This window comes from Salvia hispanica, chromosome 3 (assembly GCF_029641045.1).
Source record: "Salvia hispanica isolate PSC_SH4W2 chromosome 3, Shi_PSC_v1, whole genome shotgun sequence".
NCBI lineage: Eukaryota > Viridiplantae > Streptophyta > Magnoliopsida > Lamiales > Lamiaceae > Salvia > Salvia hispanica.
In genome coordinates, this window is record NC_142694.1 from 37802603 (window position 1) to 37826342 (window position 23740).

At 36.1% G+C, this 23740-nt stretch overlaps 4 protein-coding genes across 5 annotated transcripts; all 4 read right to left on the minus strand.

Annotated features, from left to right (window-relative positions):
- Positions 1–486: 486 nt before the first annotated feature.
- On the minus strand, positions 487–1191 carry LOC125217008 (VQ motif-containing protein 11-like). Its single transcript, XM_048118826.2, has one exon. The coding sequence runs from the start codon at positions 1078–1080 to the stop codon at positions 658–660; it is 423 nt and encodes a 140-aa protein (XP_047974783.1). The 5' UTR covers positions 1081–1191; the 3' UTR covers positions 487–657.
- A 4801-nt stretch (positions 1192–5992) lies between these two features.
- On the minus strand, positions 5993–8572 carry LOC125214512 (DEAD-box ATP-dependent RNA helicase 35-like). The gene is made up of 3 exons (XM_048115571.2): positions 8430–8572; positions 7197–8116; positions 5993–7025 (listed from the first exon to the last, which is right to left on the minus strand). The coding sequence occupies exons 1-3, from the start codon at positions 8430–8432 to the stop codon at positions 6161–6163; spliced, it is 1788 nt and encodes a 595-aa protein (XP_047971528.1). The 5' UTR covers positions 8433–8572; the 3' UTR covers positions 5993–6160.
- A 621-nt stretch (positions 8573–9193) lies between these two features.
- LOC125211602 (uncharacterized) lies at positions 9194–13160 on the minus strand. The gene is made up of 10 exons (XM_048111471.2): positions 12784–13160; positions 12112–12177; positions 11709–11889; positions 11384–11580; positions 11143–11193; positions 10962–11053; positions 10220–10353; positions 9839–9927; positions 9654–9758; positions 9194–9486 (listed from the first exon to the last, which is right to left on the minus strand). The coding sequence occupies exons 1-10, from the start codon at positions 13105–13107 to the stop codon at positions 9346–9348; spliced, it is 1380 nt and encodes a 459-aa protein (XP_047967428.1). The 5' UTR covers positions 13108–13160; the 3' UTR covers positions 9194–9345.
- A 1781-nt stretch (positions 13161–14941) lies between these two features.
- Positions 14942–23312, minus strand: LOC125214019 (protein TOPLESS-like). 2 transcript variants are annotated; one of them, XM_089067986.1, is made up of 26 exons: positions 23187–23312; positions 22517–22655; positions 22216–22395; positions 22012–22125; positions 21771–21929; positions 21302–21482; positions 21092–21215; positions 20479–20582; positions 20239–20389; positions 20025–20134; positions 19868–19937; positions 19704–19777; positions 19536–19631; positions 19354–19449; positions 19025–19152; positions 18718–18952; positions 18445–18603; positions 18291–18377; positions 18001–18147; positions 17270–17380; positions 17013–17192; positions 16799–16927; positions 16612–16707; positions 16096–16284; positions 15843–16009; positions 14942–15516 (listed from the first exon to the last, which is right to left on the minus strand). In XM_089067986.1, exons 2-26 carry the CDS (start codon positions 22594–22596, stop codon positions 15306–15308), a joined length of 3378 nt encoding a protein of 1125 aa, XP_088924112.1. In that variant the 5' UTR covers positions 22597–22655; positions 23187–23312; the 3' UTR covers positions 14942–15305. The 2 variants fall into 2 exon arrangements, with proteins under 2 accessions (XP_088924112.1, XP_088924111.1); XM_089067985.1 differs by having other exon boundaries at positions 14942–15519.
- Positions 23313–23740: the final 428 nt, after the last annotated feature.

Consider the following 23740-nt stretch of genomic DNA (forward strand, 5'->3'; position numbering starts at 1 on the left):
TATTTTCATAAAAATAATAATCAAACTGCAGTTAAGCTTATGGATAGTAATTAAAAGCGCCGGTGAGTTTATTAGATTTATACCTGAACATCAAACAGGGTTGCGAACTTATCCAAGGGAAAGAAAACAGATTTTAAGCCCACCTAAATTCTCCAAAATTCAATTTTGTAAATAATACTACTAGTATAAGGAGTAACAAAACTTTATCACTCCGGGAAACACAAAAGGATAAAGAGGTTGGATGATGAGATGCCATGCAAACAAAAATTCATGCTTGGTAACGATGGATAATTCATATACGGATGGAATTTCATAATTTTTTTTTTATTTATGTAATTTCATTTTTAGAAGAGTTAACTACCCTATAAAACATGCGCTTAAAGAGTCGTATAAACTGATGAAACATTATGTGACCTTCATAAAGTTTAATGCCATTAAGAAACAATAATTTTTGATGGAACACTAAAAGCCTGAATAATCACTATATAAGATAAATTAAGAGCTCATCATTGGGGTGAAATTAACATTTCATCAAGGACATCCACAAATCAACCAGTAATGTAACACATACACACATTTATAATTATAATACACTAAACCAATAATTAAAAAATAATAGCACTAGTAATTAAGTGATTAGGAAATTAATTACTATAACTAATTATCTGTGGGTGAACGCAGAGGGAAGAGCGGCAGCAGCTCCGGCGGGTGGGAACCTCTCGGCGTGCTCAACGGGCTCGGCTGCAAATAAAATCCCTTTTCTCCACTGCCTCTTTCCTCCGGCGCCGCCATGCACTCCAGCGGCGAAACCGGAGACGCCATCAACATGCCTTCTCCGGCGAGTCTCCGGTGACTTATCGCCGGAGAATTATGCAGCTTGACGAGTTTGATGGCGGTTGGGCGCCGCTCTTGGAGCTTGAAGGCTGGCCTCCGGGGACCTATGTCGCCGGAGATGGTTTTTCCGGTGAGGCGCTGGACCACGGCCCGGAACGTGGATGGGTCGGCTTGGACGAAGATGGAGTTCGGGTCGAATCTGGTGAAGAATGATGGGCTCGGGTTCAGGTCGGACGAAGATGCCATGCCGGATATTTTTCGAGAGAGAAACTGAAGCGGGAAGAGCTCATAAAATGAGTTGCTTTTATGCACTCATTTTTGCTTTTGGGAACACCAAATTTCACTACATTTTCTTCTTTCAATATCTTGTTTAACATAATACGAATTTTCTTAAAATCAATTTTTTTAAAAATATATACTAGAAAATAATTTAGCTCATAAATATTTAATGCAGCACCTTTTGTATATTGTACATAAAGGATGTTCTAGAAATGGTACTATGAGGGCATCAGTAGCGCGGCTCGTCGCCGTCCCTATCTCATCCCGCCGAGACGAGACGACAACGAGACCGTGTTGCAACCTCTATCTCGTCCCGAAGGGACGAGCCATCCCGTCCCGTGTCCCGCGCGAAAGGGGCTGGGCACAAGACAGCTCGCCACGCGCCTTGGCGACGTGATGCCCGCGAGTGGGCGTCGTTTATATCCGTTTAAAATATTTTTTTTTGTTTTTTAAAAAAAATTCAGAAAAATTCAAAAATTAAATAAATAAAAATATTGTAATTTTTAATTTTTTGTATTTTTCAATATTGTACTAATAAAAATCAAAAATTAAAAAATTAAAATTAAAATTAAAAATACTCCATAGGATTTCAATTATGTATTTTTCGTATTTTCGGATGTTGTAATTTTTGTGATTTTTAATGATTTAATGAATTATTAGTATTAATTTAATATTTCAATGAAATATTAATTGAATTTGTTGGAAATAAAAATAAAAAATGTAATTGAATAAATAGTTAAGGGATGAGATGATTAAGAGATGGAGGGATGCAGGTGATGTCTCTTAGTTAAGAGATGAGCTGAAAAGTACAGTGAGATTCATAAATAATTAATGGATGAATAAGAGATAGAACTGCGGATGGCCTGAAAGTTAGTTGATGACAAAATTCAGGAGAATAAATATGGCAAATACGAAGATGCAATTATTAAGGAAAATAAGAACATAAAGTTTAATTAAATATGTTAATAAATAAAATAATAGTAAAATTATGATATTGAAAACTAATTTAATACAAATGTTAGAATGTCGAGGACCAATTTAATATACTAGTTGTGTAAAAATTGAGTTGACTGATTGTATAAATAACGCCATCATTATTTTCCAGAGTTAAATGGATCAATTTATAGAATACAGTATGAACTAAAATAATGACCATATTATTTAAAAATTTACTTTATTGAATACATAATATATCCATAAGTAGATTGATTTTGAGATGTTGGATTGGAGTAGGAAAAGAAAAATGGCAGAGATATATATCTTTGGGAGTTACAAAATCTATCCTTTTCCAGTTTTGCTTTTGTATTTCTGAAATTCACGGGACCTTTCATTTTTACTTTCCTGCAAATTTCTCTGATCTCTTCAGCAATAATTTATGCCGCACCTTTTTCCATATTATCCATTGAAATAATTGAACTCAAGTGAGTATTACTTTCACTTGTTATTATAATCTAGATATAATGTTATCTAGTTTATTAAATTAAATGAAAAAACATAAGATATTATAATATTTCTAAATTTAGAAATGTGTCATTTTAAATAAACTAGTGTTTACACCTGTGCTATGCACAGGACAAAAGATTTTTAAATAATGAAGATATATTAATTTATAATAAATAGTATAGAGTAAATAAGTATAAAAATATATTTATAGATAAGAACTACTCCATCCGTCCCTGATTAAGAGTCACACTTTGACGGGATACGAGTTTTAAGAAATGTAAAGAAAAGTTATTGAAAAAGTTGGTGGAATGTGGGACCCATTTTTTTTATATTGGTTTTATAATAAAATGTGAGTGAATTGAGTTAGTGGAATGTGGGACCAACTTATTATTTATGGTAAAAATGAAGTGTAACTCTTAATTGGGGACGGAACGAAATGGAAAAGTGTGACTCTTAATAGGGGACGGAGGGAGTAATTAACATAAGTATTTGTAATATTATAAACAACGACAAAAAATTATTTGTACAATCATACTTCTCTCGATCCACTCTGAATGAAACATTTTATATTTTAGTAGATGATTATATATTATTTTAATATTTGATATGAGTGTAGTATAAAATAAAAGAAATAACAAAAGAGGAGATGTGTGGATGAAATAGAATAAGACATACCAATATTGTTATTTGTTTGATAATGATATTAATTTAGTTTCACTTTATATCATTATTTATTGGTGTTTCATAATTCTTTGGTTTAGCCATATTTGAATTCAGTATAAACATATTCCAAATTTTTGAGAAGTAAAAAGAATAGAAACATTTCATATTTTAGCAGATGATTATATACTATTTTAATATTGGGATATTGACATCTAATATCACGAAACTTTCAAAAAGTTGGGTTTTTCCCACGAACTTTAAAATTGGCAAATAATATCATGAACTTTACTCCGAGTTTGTTTTTTCCCACGAATGAAAAAATTCATGTTATTTTAATAGATTGAAGAATAATTTTGGAGGGTGTGCTTCAAGAAAAACTATCTTCAAAGATTGAAAAACTTGAAGCTTTCAAAATTGTTGTCGAGAAATTACGAAAAAAAATCTATATCATAATATTATTTGTGGGAATTTTTTCATTCGTGGGAAAAAACAAACACGGTGTAAAGTTCGTGATATTATTTGTCAATTTTAAAGTTCGTAGGAAAAACCCAACTTTTTGAAAGTTTCGTGATATTAGATGCCAATATCCCTTTAATATTTGATATGAGTGTAGTCAAATAAAACCAAACTATTTGAACGAATAAATAATAGTAATACTTAGTAGTCAAATAAAACCAAACTTTTAAGACATAATAATATTATAGTCATGACACCCAAATTTAAAACTCAAATTATTCAATTAAAAAATAATTTAACTTAATAAAATATATATTATACAAAATACAATAATTTAGAAGTCTAAATTAGAACCATTTAAAGTATAATAATAATAATAGAGTTCAACATCCAAATTAAAATGCTATTTAAATAAATAAAAACATTAATTATAAAATCTATACTACTACTACACTATTACAGCTGAAATTATATCATACACTAAAAGCCCAAATTAGAGCCCAATTAGTATACAACAGCCACATTTTATGAAACCCTAAACTAATGATGCGCCACTCTCACTCTCTCTCACCGTCTCTCTCCATTAACCGCCGCCGCCTCACACACCTCGCCGGTGAGCAGCGCCAACTGCTTCCTTCATTCCCTCATTTCCTTCTCTATCTCTCCCTCTAATCGGTGGAACCCGCAAAACACCAACTTGCCGCCGCCGCCGGGCAACTCCTCTTGTCCGTCGGCCCACTGAACAACAATCTCCATGTCGCCGCAGTAGTACCTCCAGTTTGTGCCCCTTCAACACACAGCCGAACCTCAGCCACCGCCGGACTCACCTCACCCGCCAGCTCCCTCATCTCCCAACTCCGGCACTCTTCTCTTTTCCTCTCCTTTTTCTTATTCTCCAGCGAGAAAGATCAGATTTTTGAATGAATCTGCTGCTGCCGCCGCCGTACTTCTCTCTCTCCTTCCTCTTCTTTCTCATCTTCTCAACTTTCCTTCCATCTCTCTCGTTCCGGATCCCTCCTATCCTCTCGGCCAGCCGCCGCCTTTCTGCCACCGCCCCGTCTCCCTCAGCCTGCCACCCTCTCGTCGGAGCTGTCGCCGGATTCCAAGCACCACGCTATGCTGCAATCAAAATTCAGAAAATCAGTCCACAAAAATATAGATTCAATTAATATTGTCTATATAAATGTCTTAAACTTCTTGTAGAAGCCAATTTTTCTGCATTTCATTGGACCAATTTTTATCCAATAATATTTGTCTTTTAGATTGCCCAATAGATAGTTTTCCCGCCCAAAAGTGTGCCACATGGGCCTCCAAAAAACTGTCTCTTTATATATTGATAGATTTATTAAATGAAATGAAAAAACATAACATATAATATTTCTAGATTTAGAAATGGTTACTTTGAATATTAGTAGTAACATCCAAAAAAATGTACTGCATCAATTTAAATTGAGTAAATTGATATTATTAATTTATGTTGAGAAGATAGTTGAATGACGAATCAAGTACTAATAATTTAATTTAGTTAAAAGTTACAAGTTGAAGATAAAATAAAATAAAATAATTTAATATTATGACGTTATTAAGAGGTGGATAGATTGTAGTAGTACGATATGATTTGACAATAAACTAAAAGTAGAAGCCATATTTATCTAAACGTGTGTCATATATGGATGACAACTTCTCAGACTTCAGAACTGATATATTGCAGCCGCAAGGGGCGCCCTTCCCAATAAAATACTTATACTAATACAATGCATTTTACTATTTTTCTATTTTTTTTATTTGAGCCTATTTAGTAGGGAGATAATTCATTTATATTTGGTCATAGAATTTCAAATATAGATGAGTTATTTTTCGTGCTAAATATATTTTGTTAAATTATCTACTTCCTCTATCATATTAAAACAAACGTTTTTCTTTTTAGGTTGTTCCATTAAAATTGAAATATTTTCTAAAATGTAAATATCATCATGTCTACTTTTTCATCTCTCTTAGTATTTTATTCTGTCCTTATTAACCCACAAGACAATATTACATAAAATCTTATGACGGTAAACAATTACGGCTCCTTCATTTCTAATGGAACAGATGAAGCAGTTGCTAGAGACCATTTTGTGTTTTAGCTTTATATTTTTCTTGTGTTTTCTCTTTTTTTCTTAGCCATGCTCCTCTTGTATAGTAAATAGAGTAAATAATAAATAGGAGACTGTAAAAGCAAAATTTTCATTTGCATTCTATACTATTTCATGAGAGTTTAATGATATGATGATGATTATAGTAGAATCTTGTTCTGCATATGATTAACAACTATAGATAAGAGAAATGTTAAGTATGTTATCTTCCACATTTGCTCGACCACTCTGTAGACGAAAGTTTGTCTACAAAACTGGACATTCAATTCTTCGATTCATCATCAAAATACAACATAAAACGTTTCGACACTATATCTACTTGGAGTGAAGAGAAGAGTATAACTCTGTAATCACATTTCCCCACGATAGCCCCCAGAACCAAAATAATCTCTTCTTGAACTTGCAATTTGCTGGCTCTTTTGATGTTCTAACTTGGGGCAATCTCGAATCCGATGACCAAGCCCACCACAATAGGCGCAACCTTTCACTCCACTCGCATTAGCTATTGCCTCCGCATCTTCCATCGGGTCATCCAGCTCTGCCAGAACCGGAGGTATCCTCTGCTTCGCCTCTTGCAGCAGGTGTTTCAGATCAAGCAGAGTCGTCTCGCTCTGGTTCTTGTTGATAAAGGTTGTTGCAATTCCTGTTTTCCCGCACCGCCCTGTCCTTCCGATCCGATGTACATAGTTTTCTATTTCTGCAGGCATATCATAGTTGATGACATGTTGGATATCAGGAAAGTCAAGACCTTTTGAAGCCACGTCAGTAGCCACTAAAACATCCTTCTTCCCGGCCTTGAACGAAGATATGGCGTATTCTCTGTCTTCTTGGTCTTTTCCTCCATGTATTGCAACAGCTTCGACTCCCTTTAACAGAAGATACTCATGAATGTCGTCCACGTCTGCTTTGTTCTCACAAAATACCAGAACAGGGGGTGACGTCTTCTGCAAACATTCGAGAAGGTAAACGATCTTCGCCTCCTGTTTCACATATTCGACTTCTTGAATCACATCCAAATTTGCTGCTCCAGCCCTTCCCACATTTACCGTGACAGGCTTTACAAGGGCACTTCTTGCAAAATTCTGAATCTTCGTGGGCATGGTGGCAGAAAACAGAAGAGTCTGTCTTTGGCCCTTGAAGTGATCAAAAACTTCCCTAATATCATCTTCGAATCCTAGATCCACCAAACGATCCGCCTCATCTAATGTCAGATATCTGCATAAACGCTCACTTCATACTCCACGAATGAAATAACACACCTTAACTAACAAGATCCATAATTCTAATTTTACATGGAAGTATCACATAACTATCGGCTATCGAATGCAGCAATCAACAACTAACAGCCCAAGTAAATAGAAGTTGCAAAGGGGGAAGAAGCATTACCTGCAGTTGTTTAAATTCATTTTCTTCTTTGCTAGCATATCCTTCAGTCGCCCCGGAGTAGCAACCACGATGTGAACTCCTTTTTTCACTATATCAAGTTGCAACTTCATATCAATTCCTCCAATGCAAAGCAAAGGCCGGAGCTCTGGATAGCCAGCCTCTTTCAAAGATGCAAGAAATAGCTCTACAACTTCAAAAGTTTGCCTAGCCAGCTCCCTAGAAGGACAAACAACCAATCCAAAAGGTCCTTCCCCTGGATTAATCGGCATCATCATCTCCTCTTGCAATGCAATCATAACGAGTGGCAACACAAAAACAAGGGTCTTTCCAGACCCTGTGAAAGCAATCCCAATCATATCTCTCCCAGACAAAATAACCGGGAGGCCCTGCACTTGGATGGGTGTTGGCTGCACAATCCCTTTAGCTTTTAAACTCTTCAAAATGGGCTGTGGAAACCTCATGTCCTTAAAGTTCTTGATTGGTGGCGGGACATCATCTCCATCAACGATGATATGCCACTGCCTTCTTATGGCATCACAAGCCTTGTTCGACATCCTTCTTATTGGCAAGGGCGGCTTCCACCCAGTGGGTAAAGGATCAGTGTAAGTGATGCCCTTAGCCAGCTCCCGAACGGACATCAAAGTTTTCTTATCCGAAAGGTGCTCGATCATCTCCTTCTCCTGTAGTATCATCTGCTCGGTTTGGGTGATCTCCGGCTGATCTTTCTTCAGTTGAGAAGCTTTCACCAGTAGACTTGGTTTGGCCTCAACGAGATTCTGTTTCTCCATCTCTTCGTCGACTGCAGAAGACGCCCCCCTGCGCTGCAAAATCTTCTGCGCCTCAAGCGCGCGCCTCTTCGCCACAGGAACATACTCAACGTAATCATCTTCCTCTTCCATCATATCCTCCCCATGTGAGCCCTGAAATTGTTCAGATAAATGCATAAATCGATATTTCAAATCAAGTAGCTCACAAACCCTAGCCTAGCCTATATCTCTCGGATAATCCCAAAATCAAAACACTAATCCCAATTAAATCGCATAAATTAGGGCTACATCACGAAGATAACAGCTAATTCATGTAAAATTATAGATTTGTGTAACTATGTTAATGAGCATAAGCGAACTGAACCATTCTTGCCAGAGAAATTTGAAAAAAAAAACCGGAAATCACGAAAAAATTCGAACTTTTAAGAACCCAAATGGAAGAAACATTAAAATCAAAAGTACATACCATGTTTAAGAATCTTGAGAGAGGTGGAACGGAGTAGAAGACGGCAAGTAAGGGGGAGGTTCTTGCTTAAATAGCTGACACTGTTTCCGTGAGGAAAACAAGCTTCTTTTTTTTTGTTATGGTTTTCTTTATTCTTGAGAGGTTTGATATTTTTGTTGAGTTTTTAATTTACTTTCCTGGATAAAATAATATCAATATAAAATCTGGAATTGAGTTGTTAAATTATTTTATATAATTAATTATCTTTGATTATTTATCAAGAATTAAGTTGTGAAATTGAATATCATAAATCAAACACACTACAAATTTTATTCCGAAATACAATCTTACAAACCGCACACTCCTTTATAGGAATAGTATTAGTCACTATTAACATTGCATTCAATATAGTAATGTAATTAATCTTGTGGGGGATATTTAACTGCTTATATTAGTAATGTAATTAATCTTTTTTTGGGGATATTTAATTGCTCATATTTGAATTTAATATTTGTAAATAAACTCTTTTGAAAATGACGACTCATCTTTAAAAAACTTAACAAACAAACAAGTATACAACCCCATTACTAAGCTATAATTAAATTAATTGTAAATTGATTAAAACTTTATTGATGAATAAATTAATTAGGATAATTAAGGTGGCCGAGCCAGGGTGATGTGTGGACGGATGGTTGTACAAGTTGAATCAAAGTTGAAAAGAAGAAAAAATGTCTCCACAAGAAAAAAACTTTAACAATAATTCTTCCTGAGAAAATCTAAAAATATTGAACACAAGGATGTAAGTATATAGCAACACAAATAATTAATCATGATAAGTTGAGGTATGTTAACGTTACTACTATGTTAATAGTCGATGACAAAAACAGCTGCTTAATATTGAAATAGATTCCTCAAAATCATAGTAGTTACTAGTTCCTTACTGCAATAGACAGGCCTTAAAGCCTTGCTCCAGTTCCTCCCTGTCCAGGTTCTTCCCTATAAATACGAGCTTATTTACCCTCGCTTCATCTGCGCCCCATAACCTATCCGGTGAGCCTTGGAATATGTCGTGGACACCCTACAACGACACACAATTACTTAAATTAAACAATAGTAGTAGTAACTTTCAAGCAAAACATGATAAATCTCATAAAGCAGCAGAAAAGTATTTCAAAGATTGAACAAGCATATGGATGTTCAAATAGTTACGAACTGAGGCAAAGGAAAGGTGTTTATATAGTGTACCTGAAACACAAATCGCTCGTCCATGCCATCCACAGACAGAAGACCCTTCATTCGATATATGTCCTCGCTTCTGTCTAACAACAGGTTACCTAGCCACATGTTGGCCTGTAATATGGTCAACAGACCAAATCAGCATTGCATATAGACCTTAGAAGAAAGGAAGAAAGACTTTTTTTGCCACCAACCTTTTCAAGATCCAACGTCCCTTCACAAACTATGCTAACAGAAGAAACACCAGGGTCGTGGGTATGATCGTGGTGATGGTCATGGTGTTCTGCAATGGTATTCAATAAATTAACATGGCAAACTCAACTGATGTGATTGTTTTATCATCAGCATCATCATTTATGCAGAGCATATGATGCAAAAAATGTCACTTTGTTTTTGGGTAGGGAGTAAATGAACTGCATAACTTGATTATTCCAAGGAAAAGGGAAAGCTGGAGTCAAAGAGAAAAAAACACGCATCTGATAACCATATTTCCAGTTAGCAGTTCTAATTCGTATAGCACAACTCGTGCCAATATTCAAGGTACTTCTCAAGACGATAATGAAACAAAAAGTTACCATGGTCATGATTATGGCCATGTTCGTGACCATGATGATGGTGATCGTGATTGTGATCATGCTCGTGCCCATCCTCATGGCTATGACCATCATGAGCTTCCTTTGAGTGGTCCACATCAACAGCACTATCAATTCTGCAAGTATTACTTGGGTTGAGCAAGCTATACATTGAATCATACTTCATGCAAAAAAGAATAAATTTATTTTCGAGCCAAAGTATCATGTAATTTCCATACAGCACAAAAAAATGGAAAACCAAACTTATTGTATTGAAAACCAGAGTATACAATCATAGAAAGAGACTAAAGGAAAAAAGAAAGGGCACATTGCAGCTAAAGAAGGAATTAAGTTCCACATATTCATATAGGAAATCAGACAAATAAAATACTGTGATGAATACATGATGCAGCTACCCAAGACGATTGCCACAAATATAGACCCTCCTACCAAAAAAGAAGCATAAGCACTTTTTTCTCAGGTAACTTTCCTATAAGCTGATTCATCAATCATTTTTCAGTTAAAGCCCATAAGTGTTCCAAGAGTTGATTCATCACTCTTTGTTCTGCATGTTTAAAGTTCAAGAGTTTCCATAACCATTATAACTTAAGAAAAATTAGCCTCATAATCAGCAAGCAAATTAAGTTCTGGAAGCACTCTCAATGTGGAAATTGAAGTAGACCTTTCCAAATGTCAGCGTATAAAACGAACTATAAGAATGGTCAAGGTTTAAATTGACATAGACCTTTCCAAATCGAAACCTCCAATTCCAAGAACATAATCCAAATCAACTTGTCCATATTGTGTTTTCTTGAGTTGAGCCATACGATTTATGCCCTGGATTACACGAAAAAACTAGTCAGAGAGGATCCAGGACAAATAAAAATTAGAAGAAAGTAGTCAAACAGAATTTGCGAGAAACCCACCCTTATCCTTTCAAACAGAGAAGCAACTGCAGGTTCGCCAACAAGGTCAGTCTGTAATCAGAACACCATGAATCAGTCTTATAGCAAAATGTCAAACTCTAGAGTAGACATTCTAAGAACCGCAGGTTGAGTTAGGCGAATAAGAATCTGAAAAGAAGGCATAGATTCGCTAATACTTACAAAAAAACTTTACATGAGTTTTTCAAGAATAGAACATGTAATAACTACCACCTCACTGAACCTTGTTTACTATGATGCGATCAGCATATGCGATTTGCTCTATTGCCTCATTGACAACACCTTCTGCCTTAACTTCATCAAGATGAATACCAGCATGCTTAGCATCAACAAGTGTGACCACTCCATCAAGTTTAACATCATTAAATAGTTGATCCTCAGCATAAAACGTCTGAATAATTGGTGCTGGATTTGCTAATCCTGAAAAGATGTGATGCGGTGCAGAACATTGATCCATACATCAATTTCCATGCCATGAAAATGGGAAGACAAAAATAAAGAATGTTTAATCCTCAAAGCAAACTAAATCATTTATACAATCAGCCTACCTGTTGTCTCAATAACAATGTGATCAAATTTCCCTTTCTTCTTACTAACAAGTTCTGAAATCATCCTTACAAGATCCCCCCTCACGGTACAACATAGACATCCATTATTGAGCATCATAATGTCCTCTGCTCCAGCAGCTTTGGCAGCAACTAGGGAGCCATCAATATCAACTTCGCCAAACTGATATACCAATAAGTCAACCAGAATTAGACTCGATCCACCTAGTTATAAAACTGAACATTCAAATCTCCTCTAGAGCATTTTATCATGCTCTTGAGGGAAAAGAATGCACCACAGTTCCAATTCAAAATGAAGTTCTCTAATACAGAACTGATCATGCAGATAATCTCGGATCCCATTAGTATTATCCACTTCATCACTAATACTAACAGCACTGCATACCTCATTTTCGATGACTGCAATGCGTTTTCCATGCTCAGCAGTCAATATGTGGTTTAACAAGGTTGTCTGCCAAACAATTGAGAATCAATTAGAAGGATAAATCCGCTAACATCAAGGTAAAAATCATTCACTTAGCAATGTACTGATGTACATATAAGAATCTACAAGCCCTGTGTCAAGAATGCAAAGATAGGGTAGACTTAATCTAAATTCTAAGCATGTACATAACTGCATCCATGGTTCAATTAGCTGGGAAGAAATACTGAGAATAGCATCTTCCCAGTCCAATGGTTTAGTGGCCAATCAAACATTCTAGGTGTTGCCGACTGACTCCATATAAAAAAAAAAATTCAAAATACTATGTAACAAGATTAAAACTTTATCACCAAAGTAGCTTAATTATGCAATATATCATTCAGATAAGGAGAAGTCCAACTGTGATTGACATGGCATAATTCAACTTCACCAAGAAGATAGGAGAAAAAACAATCAAAAGATGAAATCTTTGACTATTTGAAACTCTTTAATCACACGTATACTTGCATACACAAGCCCTTATCAAAACTCAATTCACATAAGAAAGAGAAAGATAAAGTCGAACACTTAACATACAAAACTAGACAAATAACATCCAAAACTGTGAAAATCAAAACCCGATAACTAAAAAAACACCTTCCCAGAACCCAAGAAGCCAGTAATAATGGTAGCAGGGATTCTATTATCAGGAGGGATTTTGGTGACAACACCAGAATCATCAGTTTCTGCGGCGGAGAGTCTGCGGCAAAAGCGCCTATTCAGCTGCTTCGATGAACGTACGATTCTTGATTTGTCGGAACTGGTGCAAGCCAAGAACTTGCGGTTCTGACCAATGAAACACTGCTTGTTTCTGCTGAAAAAATGTGTGGTTTTCACATATGAAATTGGATACGAGCGGCTTTTGGCTAATCCCACAAAAGTCGAGGCGATTTCCATGGAAACTGATGCTACGGATGCCATAATGGTTGCACTTTGTGGAGAATGGGAAGGTTTTAAATCGTGCAAGAGGGTTTGCAGATTTTTATTGAGATTGGCTAAATATATTATTTATATTTACGTTTTCATTTTTTGATTCCATGTAGAGTGTAGACTATTTCTTGATTTATTTGTGTCATGCTAATCTTCTCTAGTTTCAATAGCATCTCTGTATAGACGTAGAAACAACTATAACAATGCATTCACCCATTCATTTAACATGGATACAATCGACCACGATTACATGTCACAAAAAGTACTTAAAAATATACTCCGTGCCAGAGCAAGAAAGTCATACTTCTCGCCAATATGAGTCGTCTCGATATCATACAACATCATAAAGTTTCATTAATCTATTAAACATAAGAGCAAGAAATCATACTTGAACTCGCCAATATGAGTCGTCTCTATTTCATACACCATCATCCAGTTTTACTCTCTTAATAAAAACTACAAATATGACATGAACATCCAATGTAACAAGTCGAAATCGTTGTAGTATGTCATAATTTTCCATGATATTTCTTGCTTTGATAGCCAGTGTGTGCGTATCTCAGCATATATCTTATGTTGCCTTAGTATTACCCTAATTAATCTATGTGAAAAATATTTTCCAAGTCCTAATCTATAACCGATCTTCCAATAATATGATAAATTGCAAATGGCAAGTATGGAAACTGAACTTGTGGTTATTTTCTTGATCGTTTGCAGCATAAACGAGCAATCATCTTCATGTTTGTAGACGAAGCCCGCAAACGTCCCGCCTCGATGGAACATGTTAGCAACCCAACTTTGTAGATGCTCTAATACATGGACGGAGCAAGCATATATAAGTAGAAGGGAAATGATTATTGAGGTGGAGATGTATGATTAATTTGTGATTTTATTTTATGGAAAATCCATTTTTGTGTGTGTGCTCCTTTTTTCATCTCTTTGGAGGAATAGTTATCAGAGACAGACATTCTTAGCTACAATGGTTTTATGCAGAGAAAAATTGATCACTTGTTACAGTAAATATTTTTTCGCTCGTGTAATTTTTCTTTGTACTGAGGAACAAAGGCTTTTGTGACAAGACTTACTCCGTTACTCAATTGGGTTCCCTGAACATGCTCTCGAGTGAAAAGTGCTGGTTTAAGTCACTCAAATACTTGAAGTCCCTTATGTTGGACTCATGCATGGTAACAACAAATGACATTAACAAGCTTCAGTCGATTGATCTCCCTAAGCTAGTGAAGTTACCAAAAATAGAATGTGTTATTTTCATGGTACAGTCCAAAATGAAAAAAGTCCATATTTTTATGGGACAAAGAAATTAATATATGCATAAATATAGTTTATGTTCTTAAATAGGTATAATTAGTAACCAAATTATAGTAAAAAAATCATATCCCTTCTAAAATTTATACTCTAATTCTTCTCTTTAATTATTTCCTATATAAATTTATTGTCTTACCCTTCCCTTAATTATTTCCTATAGAAGAGAAGTCTCTCATTATTCCTTAGATGTTATTCCCAAGTTTTGTGAAATTAACCTAAATTTTAAAAATCTAATGCTATTTTAATTGTGAAGAGAGAAAAATTTTCACTTTAAATATATTGTTATAAAATGATTGTGCATACTATTGTAACAATTTGGCGTAGAATAATGTCCAAAAAGGGAAACAAAATCATGTTTTTATGAAACAGAAAAGAAAACATAAGTGTTTCTTCGATTCACTGCACAAATTAGTTTAAAAAATTACTGTTCACATATGCTTACATTAAAAATCACACACATATCAACATATGAATAAACAGACAAATGTATTTCATCACTGGGTGAAGCAGCTAAACCAAGCAGAAATTTATCTTGAACAAGAGAGATGGCTAACAACAAAATGAATTTGTCTACTAGTCTAGAATACCAATAGTACATCAAAAAGCCTTTCATCTTACATCATACTTATGTTTTACCCAAAATGTGGCAAATTAGATTGGCATGTATGAGCCAAAGGTGTGAGTTACTTACATAACCAGCTCCTAAGAAGAAGAAGATGAATGCGTTATGGAGTGCCAGAATACTAATGTACAGTTATGTTAACCTCAATGTCATTCTCCACCAAACCCCAAGACAAAGTTATACGGTGAGAGTTGAAAATGCAACGTTGCCTACTGCGATTTGTAACATGTCTAATTTCTGGATATCACCTTTGTGCTTGATCTTGGGACGATCCCCCGACTAAAGGAGTGGTTGGTACGCTGCTTGTAGACCCATTTTCAGCCGGTGGTGGCACACCCCATTTACCTTCGGATTCAAGTGGTTCAAAAACATGAACTGAACCGTCTGAGAGACCCAACGCAAACTGATTTGGCTCGTGTGGATGTGCAGCAATCACAAGAGGGTGCACATTTGAACTGCTGGAGAATATAAGACAAGGTTTAGGTAACTAAGAAATAAATAGAACTTTTATAACCTCTTTTGCACATATGTACATCTGAATATACGGTAGATCCACTACAATTAGGTTCACAGTCGCAACTGGGGTCTATTTAATCCCAAATTAGGATCTAATTAGGGTGGATGCACATGAGTCTGACTCGTTATAAAATGGGACAGGACCAGTTATGAACTTCACAATATCAATATTCAGATGAGAGACTAGTTTGCGATGCAACTATGGCTCCTTGGGAAACATGAGGAAAACAAAGCCCAAAGGCAATCGGTTATGAGAAACACTTGCCTGACACTTGAGGGAAGATAAGAGGAAGGATTAATGCGGCATCTCAAACGAAGGTGCCCAGCAGTGAATATGCACACCGTTCCATCAAGAAAACTTGCATATACCAGCTGGCTATCACAGGAAAACGTCGCATGTGATATCGAGGCAGCAGATTCTCGTGGTGTCCACTGACCACGGAAAAGACGCAAAGTGTTAGAGATCTGCACTAAGAAACTCTTGGTTTTTATAAAAAACAAACTGTGCAGCTAACTACCTGTTTCATGCATGTTAATTTCGTTGTTTCAAATATGGCGAGCTGAGTCTCATGTACAACCAGAAAATGAATCTGGTCCTGATGAAACTGTACACGTGTTTCTGACTGTGCTGTCAGTGACCTCTCAGGAGGTAGTTGCAAAAATCTCGATTTCTGCTTTTCCCATCCATCAGAACTCCACACACAAATCTAGACAAGAACAGCCAAATATATATGACAATCAGGAATGGCTCATCATAAAGTAAGCAAATCAACATTAGTACGACACACATTCTCAGGTTTAAGAACTTCACAATACTAAGCTACCAAAAGATTCTTCAATTCACTTTGTCTCAATAGAAGAAAAGAGAAAATGAGATATATGAGAAAGAGTCTTATCAACTTCAATTTTCAAACTGTTACAAAAAATACTTAATAGGATAAGAGTGCTGTTTCAGCAGTTGGAGAAACTTTTTATCATCGTATGCAGCAATATTCTTGGACACTCAGCAGCAAATAAACAGAAAAGTTCTTTACCTGAGCATCGGCTCCTGATGAAACTAGGACATTTAAAACATTTGAGAAGGCAAGTCCTGTAATTCTTTTAGAGTGACCTTTAAGCTTGCTTTTGACCTGCACAAGAAATCAAATCAATAAAATACTTAATTCCTAGCCTCTGACGCAATAATTGTTTTCAATAAAGAAACCCCAACTTCTTAAATACCTCATCTACTCGGACATTATATATCTGAATCGTAGAATCATCCATCCCGATCGCAATTATATTGTTATCCTGAGGATGAAATGCTAAAAATGTTGCTGCAGGTGGTGGAGGCATGAAGGTTGTCATTGTCTGCAATATTCATGATTTAGAGAAATGAATATAAGCTCATAATAAACACAAGGATACAAAATTCATTATTTCATTACATCATTACCTTGAAAGTCATCATATTGAACAAAGATATCTTTCCTCCAGATGCTGACATTACATAAGAATCATTCTTTGATAAAGCAAAGCAAGAAACGGCTTCATCAGGGTTTGTGTCGGCCGCATCATTGGTCATCAAAATGCCACTTGATGGTTGCCATAATTGTGGTGAAATAGTGGCAGTTGCCTACATCATTAACATTTTAATCTCAGGTGACAGATACTTGAAATTTTAGGGTTAAGAAGATAATAATCCTTTCTTACTTTTCCACTCGAATTACGGTCACTCCGCTGCCATTTCCAGAGTAAATGGATTGCATTTGAAGCCAATGCCAGTATGGCACCACCAGAATTTGTATATATTAACCTAGATATCTGTTAGAGCAATACAAAGAAGAACCTTGTTAGTGACCAAGTGCCAACATGTCTGCACAATCAACATGAAAATGACATGATTTTAGTAGGCATAATTAGACGGGATAAGTTCTAAACAAGAGGAGATCTGTTAAGAACCGTGTTCTCAACGATAACGCACGCTGTCGATCGTTCTGGTTAACAGTTTGGCTCTGGTAGAATAAATCAGACAGGCTAAAGCTAAACAATACTCAAACAACTTGAGAATGCAAGAACAATCGTTATATCTTCATACATCAATATAACTAATAATCAGTGATAACGACTACTGGTTGACCAAGTATACCAAGATACAAGGAAAATAAAATAAAATGGTAAGGACTATATCAGAAAAGAAAGTTTATGGATTGCAAGTGCGCTGTGGGAAAGAATTATGGTGGAAAATAAATGATTGTGTTATACACTTATACCAAGCTTTTTATAGCGCCAGGAACTTCTATATGAACATATTCTTATGCTTGATGCAAAACACTGTTTTACAATTCGAAAGAAACATAAAATCTCCTGGCAACTGCTGATCATAAAAAATGATATCTAACAAGTATATGCCCGGTAAGATGTAAAACAAAAAGAGGATACACCTTTGTTACTCTTAAGTTCTCTGGGAGCTTCAGGGCTCGGCACTGAGATGGTTCATTAATTTCACTGAGCTTCCAAATCTTTGATTTGTCATTCGTTTCTTCTGTTATTCTAGGTTTCACATCTCCAAGATTTCTTGTATCCCCATTCTACAATATCAAATAGTGTTGTAAGCATAGAAAGACTAAAGAATGTACTAAATTTAGTACATAATAGGAAACAGGTAACAAAGATTTATCGTTCAAAGCAGTAGAGGGTAAGTAGCAGCAGAAATTTAGAAAAGGATACCAACCATAGTGGAGAGGCCAGCAACTGAGCCCACCCTGTCCGTTAGTCCAGCACTAGTAGCCGCCGCAGAAGATATTGGATTGACAGTGGGCTGTTAACAACATGAAACCATTAATATAATATGGATTCAGAAAGATATTGCAAGTAAATGTAATTACCTTTGCAGCTTCAGAAGCCCTTGAGGCATCAAAAGCAAGGCTTTCATAATTACGTAGTAATCGAAGACCCTCTGGATTTGCTAAAATTTTGATTCCATTTTCGTTAGCAGAAACAGCCAACAAGGTCCCATCTGTATTGAACCGGATGCGTGGACTTGCCTTTTAATTTGTTGAAAGCAAAATAATATCTCAGTGAACAGTCACACTTCTAAGCTGTCGACTCAAAAAACAAAATAACTTATAAGCTATCCATAATGTTAATAAGATACTCACAAGAAGACCTCCATCAGCATCACTACTAGTCAAAAGTTGAGTATTGTCCATATCCCAGAATTTGACAGAAAAGTCGTCACCAGCTGCCAAAAATCTATTTTTAGTAGTATCAAACTGCACGACCCCCAATGATCGTTTTCGGAAACCTTGATATGTTATTTTCACAGCTCCTTCACTTTCATTCCATTCAACAATGTGCGACTCTCCATCTTTACTGGTCCCACAAGAGAAAAGCCTGAACAAGAAAATTTCCAACTTAATATAACTGGTATAAATCGATATTGCACTTTGAACCAGAATACTTTACCTTGAACCATCAGCACTGTAGGCCATGGTTGTACACCAACGACCAGGAGCATCATAGTCTACTCGAGATCCCAAATTGTCATATAACCACGCCTTAATCTTTCCATCTAATGCTGTAGAAAAGATAAACTGCAAAATAATGGCAGATATATTGTAAGCAACTTCATAAAAAGAAACATATACATTGAACTATTTTAACATCTTATTGTCCATAGCTGTTGATTACATGATTAGATTACAAAAGAGAGAAAAAATATTCTGATTTGAATATTATTAATCATGAACTCAGATTATTAACAAATGATGTAATTGCTATGATAGCTTATTCACCTGAATATTCTCCTTGTGGTGAGGACACACTGAATATACAGGGGCCTCGTGACCTTCAAAAGTGTATTGTTTGGCACCAGTTTTGGCATCCCAAACCTAATAATCACGAATTACCACAAAACAATTCACTACATGAATATAAAAGCTTAGCAGCAAAACTAAAGGTTACCATGTTAAACTACCTTGATTAGCTTGTCATCTCCACAGGTTATCACAGAAAGCTGCTTATTGGGATGTGAGAATGCAATATCATTTACTCCGCCAACATGAGCATCAATCTAAAACACCAGTAGTCAGAGTAATATAAAATAATCTTAGCACTGATCAATGAGGTTTGGTGGCTAACTCACCTCCAACTGCTGGCGCACATCATCATTCCCATGATATGAATAAATCTGTACCAAGTGTCTTGAATATGCAACTCCTGTTGGAAGAAAGATGAAGAGAGATAAATATCAAATCACACAATCAGTGATATCGCATTAAACTATTTGAGGCTTAAAAGCAACATTACCAAACAAAGACCCATCTGGGCTCCAAATCACGCGATTCACTGAGACGGCAGGATCTTTCACCAGACCAGCCTGGATTTAGTAGAAACTTATGTTCCGGGATAATGATACTCAAGATGATTGATAGTTAACTAACTTCACTAAAGAAAAATGTGGTACCTGTAAAGGCATTGTACAAGCAGTCAGATCCCACACTTTGAAGTTTCTTTGAACTAGCCTCTCTCTCGAACCAACCTCCCACAGCCCAATATCTCCCACATTAGTTCCAACTGAGTTTTCAAATAGAAAAACAATGTAGCACATCAAATTGGCAAAATCTTTACATGAAGATTGCATTGAGAAAACAAAGAAAATATCTAGTTGCAAAACCAACCTAGAAGTAGAGTCTTTTGGATAGGATGAAAATCCATGCTCATAGGAGATGATCCTTGGTTCAAAGTACGTGCAACTGTCTTGGGCAGGTCATCTTGTGCATTGAAAGCCTGGGTATGTGCATGCCCAGGGAATGACACAGGAAGATTCACCTGCATACCATAAAACGCAGATTAGATGATGAACACAATAACCTTAAAGTAGGGATATCAAGACTGTTATCTTTAACATATCCAACCACCTCATCATTTCCCAAAGGTCTGATTCTTTTACTAGGATGTTCAGAATCACCAAGAAAATCAACAGAGGAATTTGTTGGCGGAGTCCTAGGATGTTTAAGGGAAGCTGCACAAGGCAACAAAAAAACAGAACCACTTTAGAAATAAACTCAACCTGGTTGAGTATTAAAGCGAAGCAGTTATGTTTAGAACACAACTCAAGTAAGAATTAATGCTTTCAGAACTAGGACATTCCAACGTGCATATGCATCAAGTAACACTGAAGTGGTGAACATACTATGGTATTCACATTTAAGGGAAAAGTATCAACATTCATACTGCGCAACATAAACTATACAGCATTTGTGGATGTAACTCAACGAAAAACAATCCAATTTCATCACAAGCTTGTTTCATTATTGTAGAAGAAATCAAATTGCTCATAACAGTTCTTTTCCATAAGGAATGAGCTAACTACTGCAGAATAATGGTCCAATGTCATACATATCAAGGAAAAAATGGAGTACCAAATGAAAATCCAATGAGAGGAGAGTAAACAATCTCTCATTCAGTTTTAGAACTTACATGATGCTACAATGTGATTTTGAAAATGCTCATATATAAAGAAATTCAAACCTGGAATAGGCGGGCCACCAAGACCTATAGGTCCACCAGAGACAGGCGGATGAGCTGCAGTAGGTGGATTAGACATCCAACCTGCGAGGGGTGTTGGAACTTGGGCTGGAGTAGTTTGGAAGGGCTGGCCAGACCAATAACAGGACAGTAAGCGAAAAAAGATGATGCCAGGAAAATGCCAAAACTAGATATCAACATTTATAAACCAACCAAATGTGAACCCAACGGAGGAAAGCCACCCGGTTTTGGAACTGCTCCTCCGAGCAGTGGATTGTTTACTGGAGAGGGTGCGCGTGCACCATTTGGTTGTCCACATGAGTGATCAACAAAAAGTGTTTTAATATCTGGATTCGGCCTTGGAGTTTTACAAAGTTGGTGCTGCCAATTTAAGCTGCAGAAAAATATGCCATCAATTTTTGTCTATGCAATTGCTGTAATGAGCTGGTACGAGAATAGAATTGAATGGGGGGAAAAGCATTGGTGTCTTTTTTCCTAAGCAACAGGGTATACCTAATAACTAGTAGTCCGTATTTCACAAGGAATATTAATACCGAATAAACCCCTGAGAGTTGATCACTATAGAAGTCTTGCTGTAATCATTTTAAACACAATAGTTCTCTTGAACTCCAACAGTACAGGTAGAGCCAAAGCCAATACTATGCCTCAAAGTGGAGCTTACCTTTGATTGATTAGTGTTCGCAGTCTTGAGTTCTTAAGGTTCGGAAACTGTAATTTATCACGAAACAATGGATTTGCCTCAATAAGCTTCTTCAGCTCAACAAGCATAATGGCTCGTGCAGATTTTGTATCTCCATACTTTGATAGCTGTTCATTCTCCCTAAGAAACAAAAAGCTCAGTGTGATAAGGTATCATTATCTAACCTAAGAAGGTGATCAATAAATAGCAATTGCTTGAATACCTGAAATTTTCTAATGTCAACAGCTGAGTTATCTCTTTGAAAAGCTCTTCATTAAATGATGCAAATACTTTTAGATCTTTTACGAGGATCTCAACAGCCTTGGACCGATCGTGCCTATATATAACACAATAAAACCCAATTTAAATTAGCAAATCAAACTATTCTTGAAATTCAGACTCTCAACAAGCAAAAATACAGTCTCACGTATCCAATGCTTCAAGGTACTTCTGCTTCCTAATCTCAAAAAAGATCTTCATTGAATAGCGATTGTCGTCTACTTTAGTGAAACCAGAGAGGTATTTTTCAACGTCCGCCCAGTTCCCATTGTGAACTTCATCTTCAAAATATTTCATGTTAAAGAAGAACCCAGATTCTTGCTCAAGCCTACAATTAGAAAGGCCACATTAACAAAAACAGATACTAATTATAACCCAATCACGAGAAAACACAAAAATATCAATTCACACACACAGAGAGCACTTGCAATAGTAATGAATTAACCTACTTGTGAACGGTCTCTTTGAACTTTTCTTCATCTAGGAACTGTAAGATCAAGAACACCAGTTCTCTACTGAGAGAAGACATTCAACCAACTCCCCTTCAAATCCGGGGGGATAATTCGAGAGTAAACTATAGTAGCAGATCTGTAAAACCCACAATAAATGATTAATCTTTAAAAAAAAAGCAAGAGAAAAACAATAAATTGAAGGGACTACCACTAGCCATGTTTAATTGTTTCCATTTAATACTCCACTAAGATAAGACTAGTGTTAAAGTAAAGTGCTTAAACACAAGGAAAAAAACGTGGAGAAATGAAATTCAACACAAACCTAGATCCTTAAACTGATCTCAACAAAACAGAGATGGAGAATTTTATGAGAAGGGGGGGCAAAGCGAGCACCGACAATTGAATAAAACCTGAGGCGAAAAATTTAGGAATTCGAAGCTAATTTAAGAAATCAGAGAAATGAAAGCAGCTTGAAATGGAAGAAAAGGGGAAGCAGAAGAGAAAAGTCAAGAGAAATTATGCGTTGGTGAGCAAAAGCAGAGCTTAGAGAAAAAACATCAAAATAAGAGTTGTATTGAAAGCGATATTCCAGAATAAATATGCATACAATGCCCGCGTGTGCGTGAATTTTAGTAATTATATGCTCAGAGAGAGAGGAAGGGTTTACTTCTGAAATCGATCGATGGAGAGACAGCCGAGGAGCTTGACGACAAAATGGGGCTTGATTTTAGATATGGAGATGAGAGATTGTGTATAAAGCTACATACACACATGGGGGGTTTCCATTCTCTCTCTAGAGCAAAAAAGATTTGAAGAAAATAAGTCATTTTATAGGAGGAATGGGGAGACTCAGTGGAGATGATAAGCTATTCAGATTATCATTTCGGAAACAGCGATAAGTTCAATAGATTATCAGCACGGGAATATATTGATTATCATATGTGTACAGCCAACAAGGGCCCCAGTGAGCCGGCTACGTTCTTGTCCGTGTTAAACGGCTTCGAATCTTTTAGCCGACCGCTAGTCCTCGGCTCCTCTTCTGCTTTAGCTACCCCTATAAAATTATTCATACAGCTGCATTATTAAAAGACAAAATACGTACACCCTAATTTCAATACTTGCATCGATTTAAAGTTTTCCCATTTTGTAATAAAATTATCAATCTAAGTGTAATTATCACTTTTACTTTGTATTATTAAAGATGCCACGTTACTTAAGAAT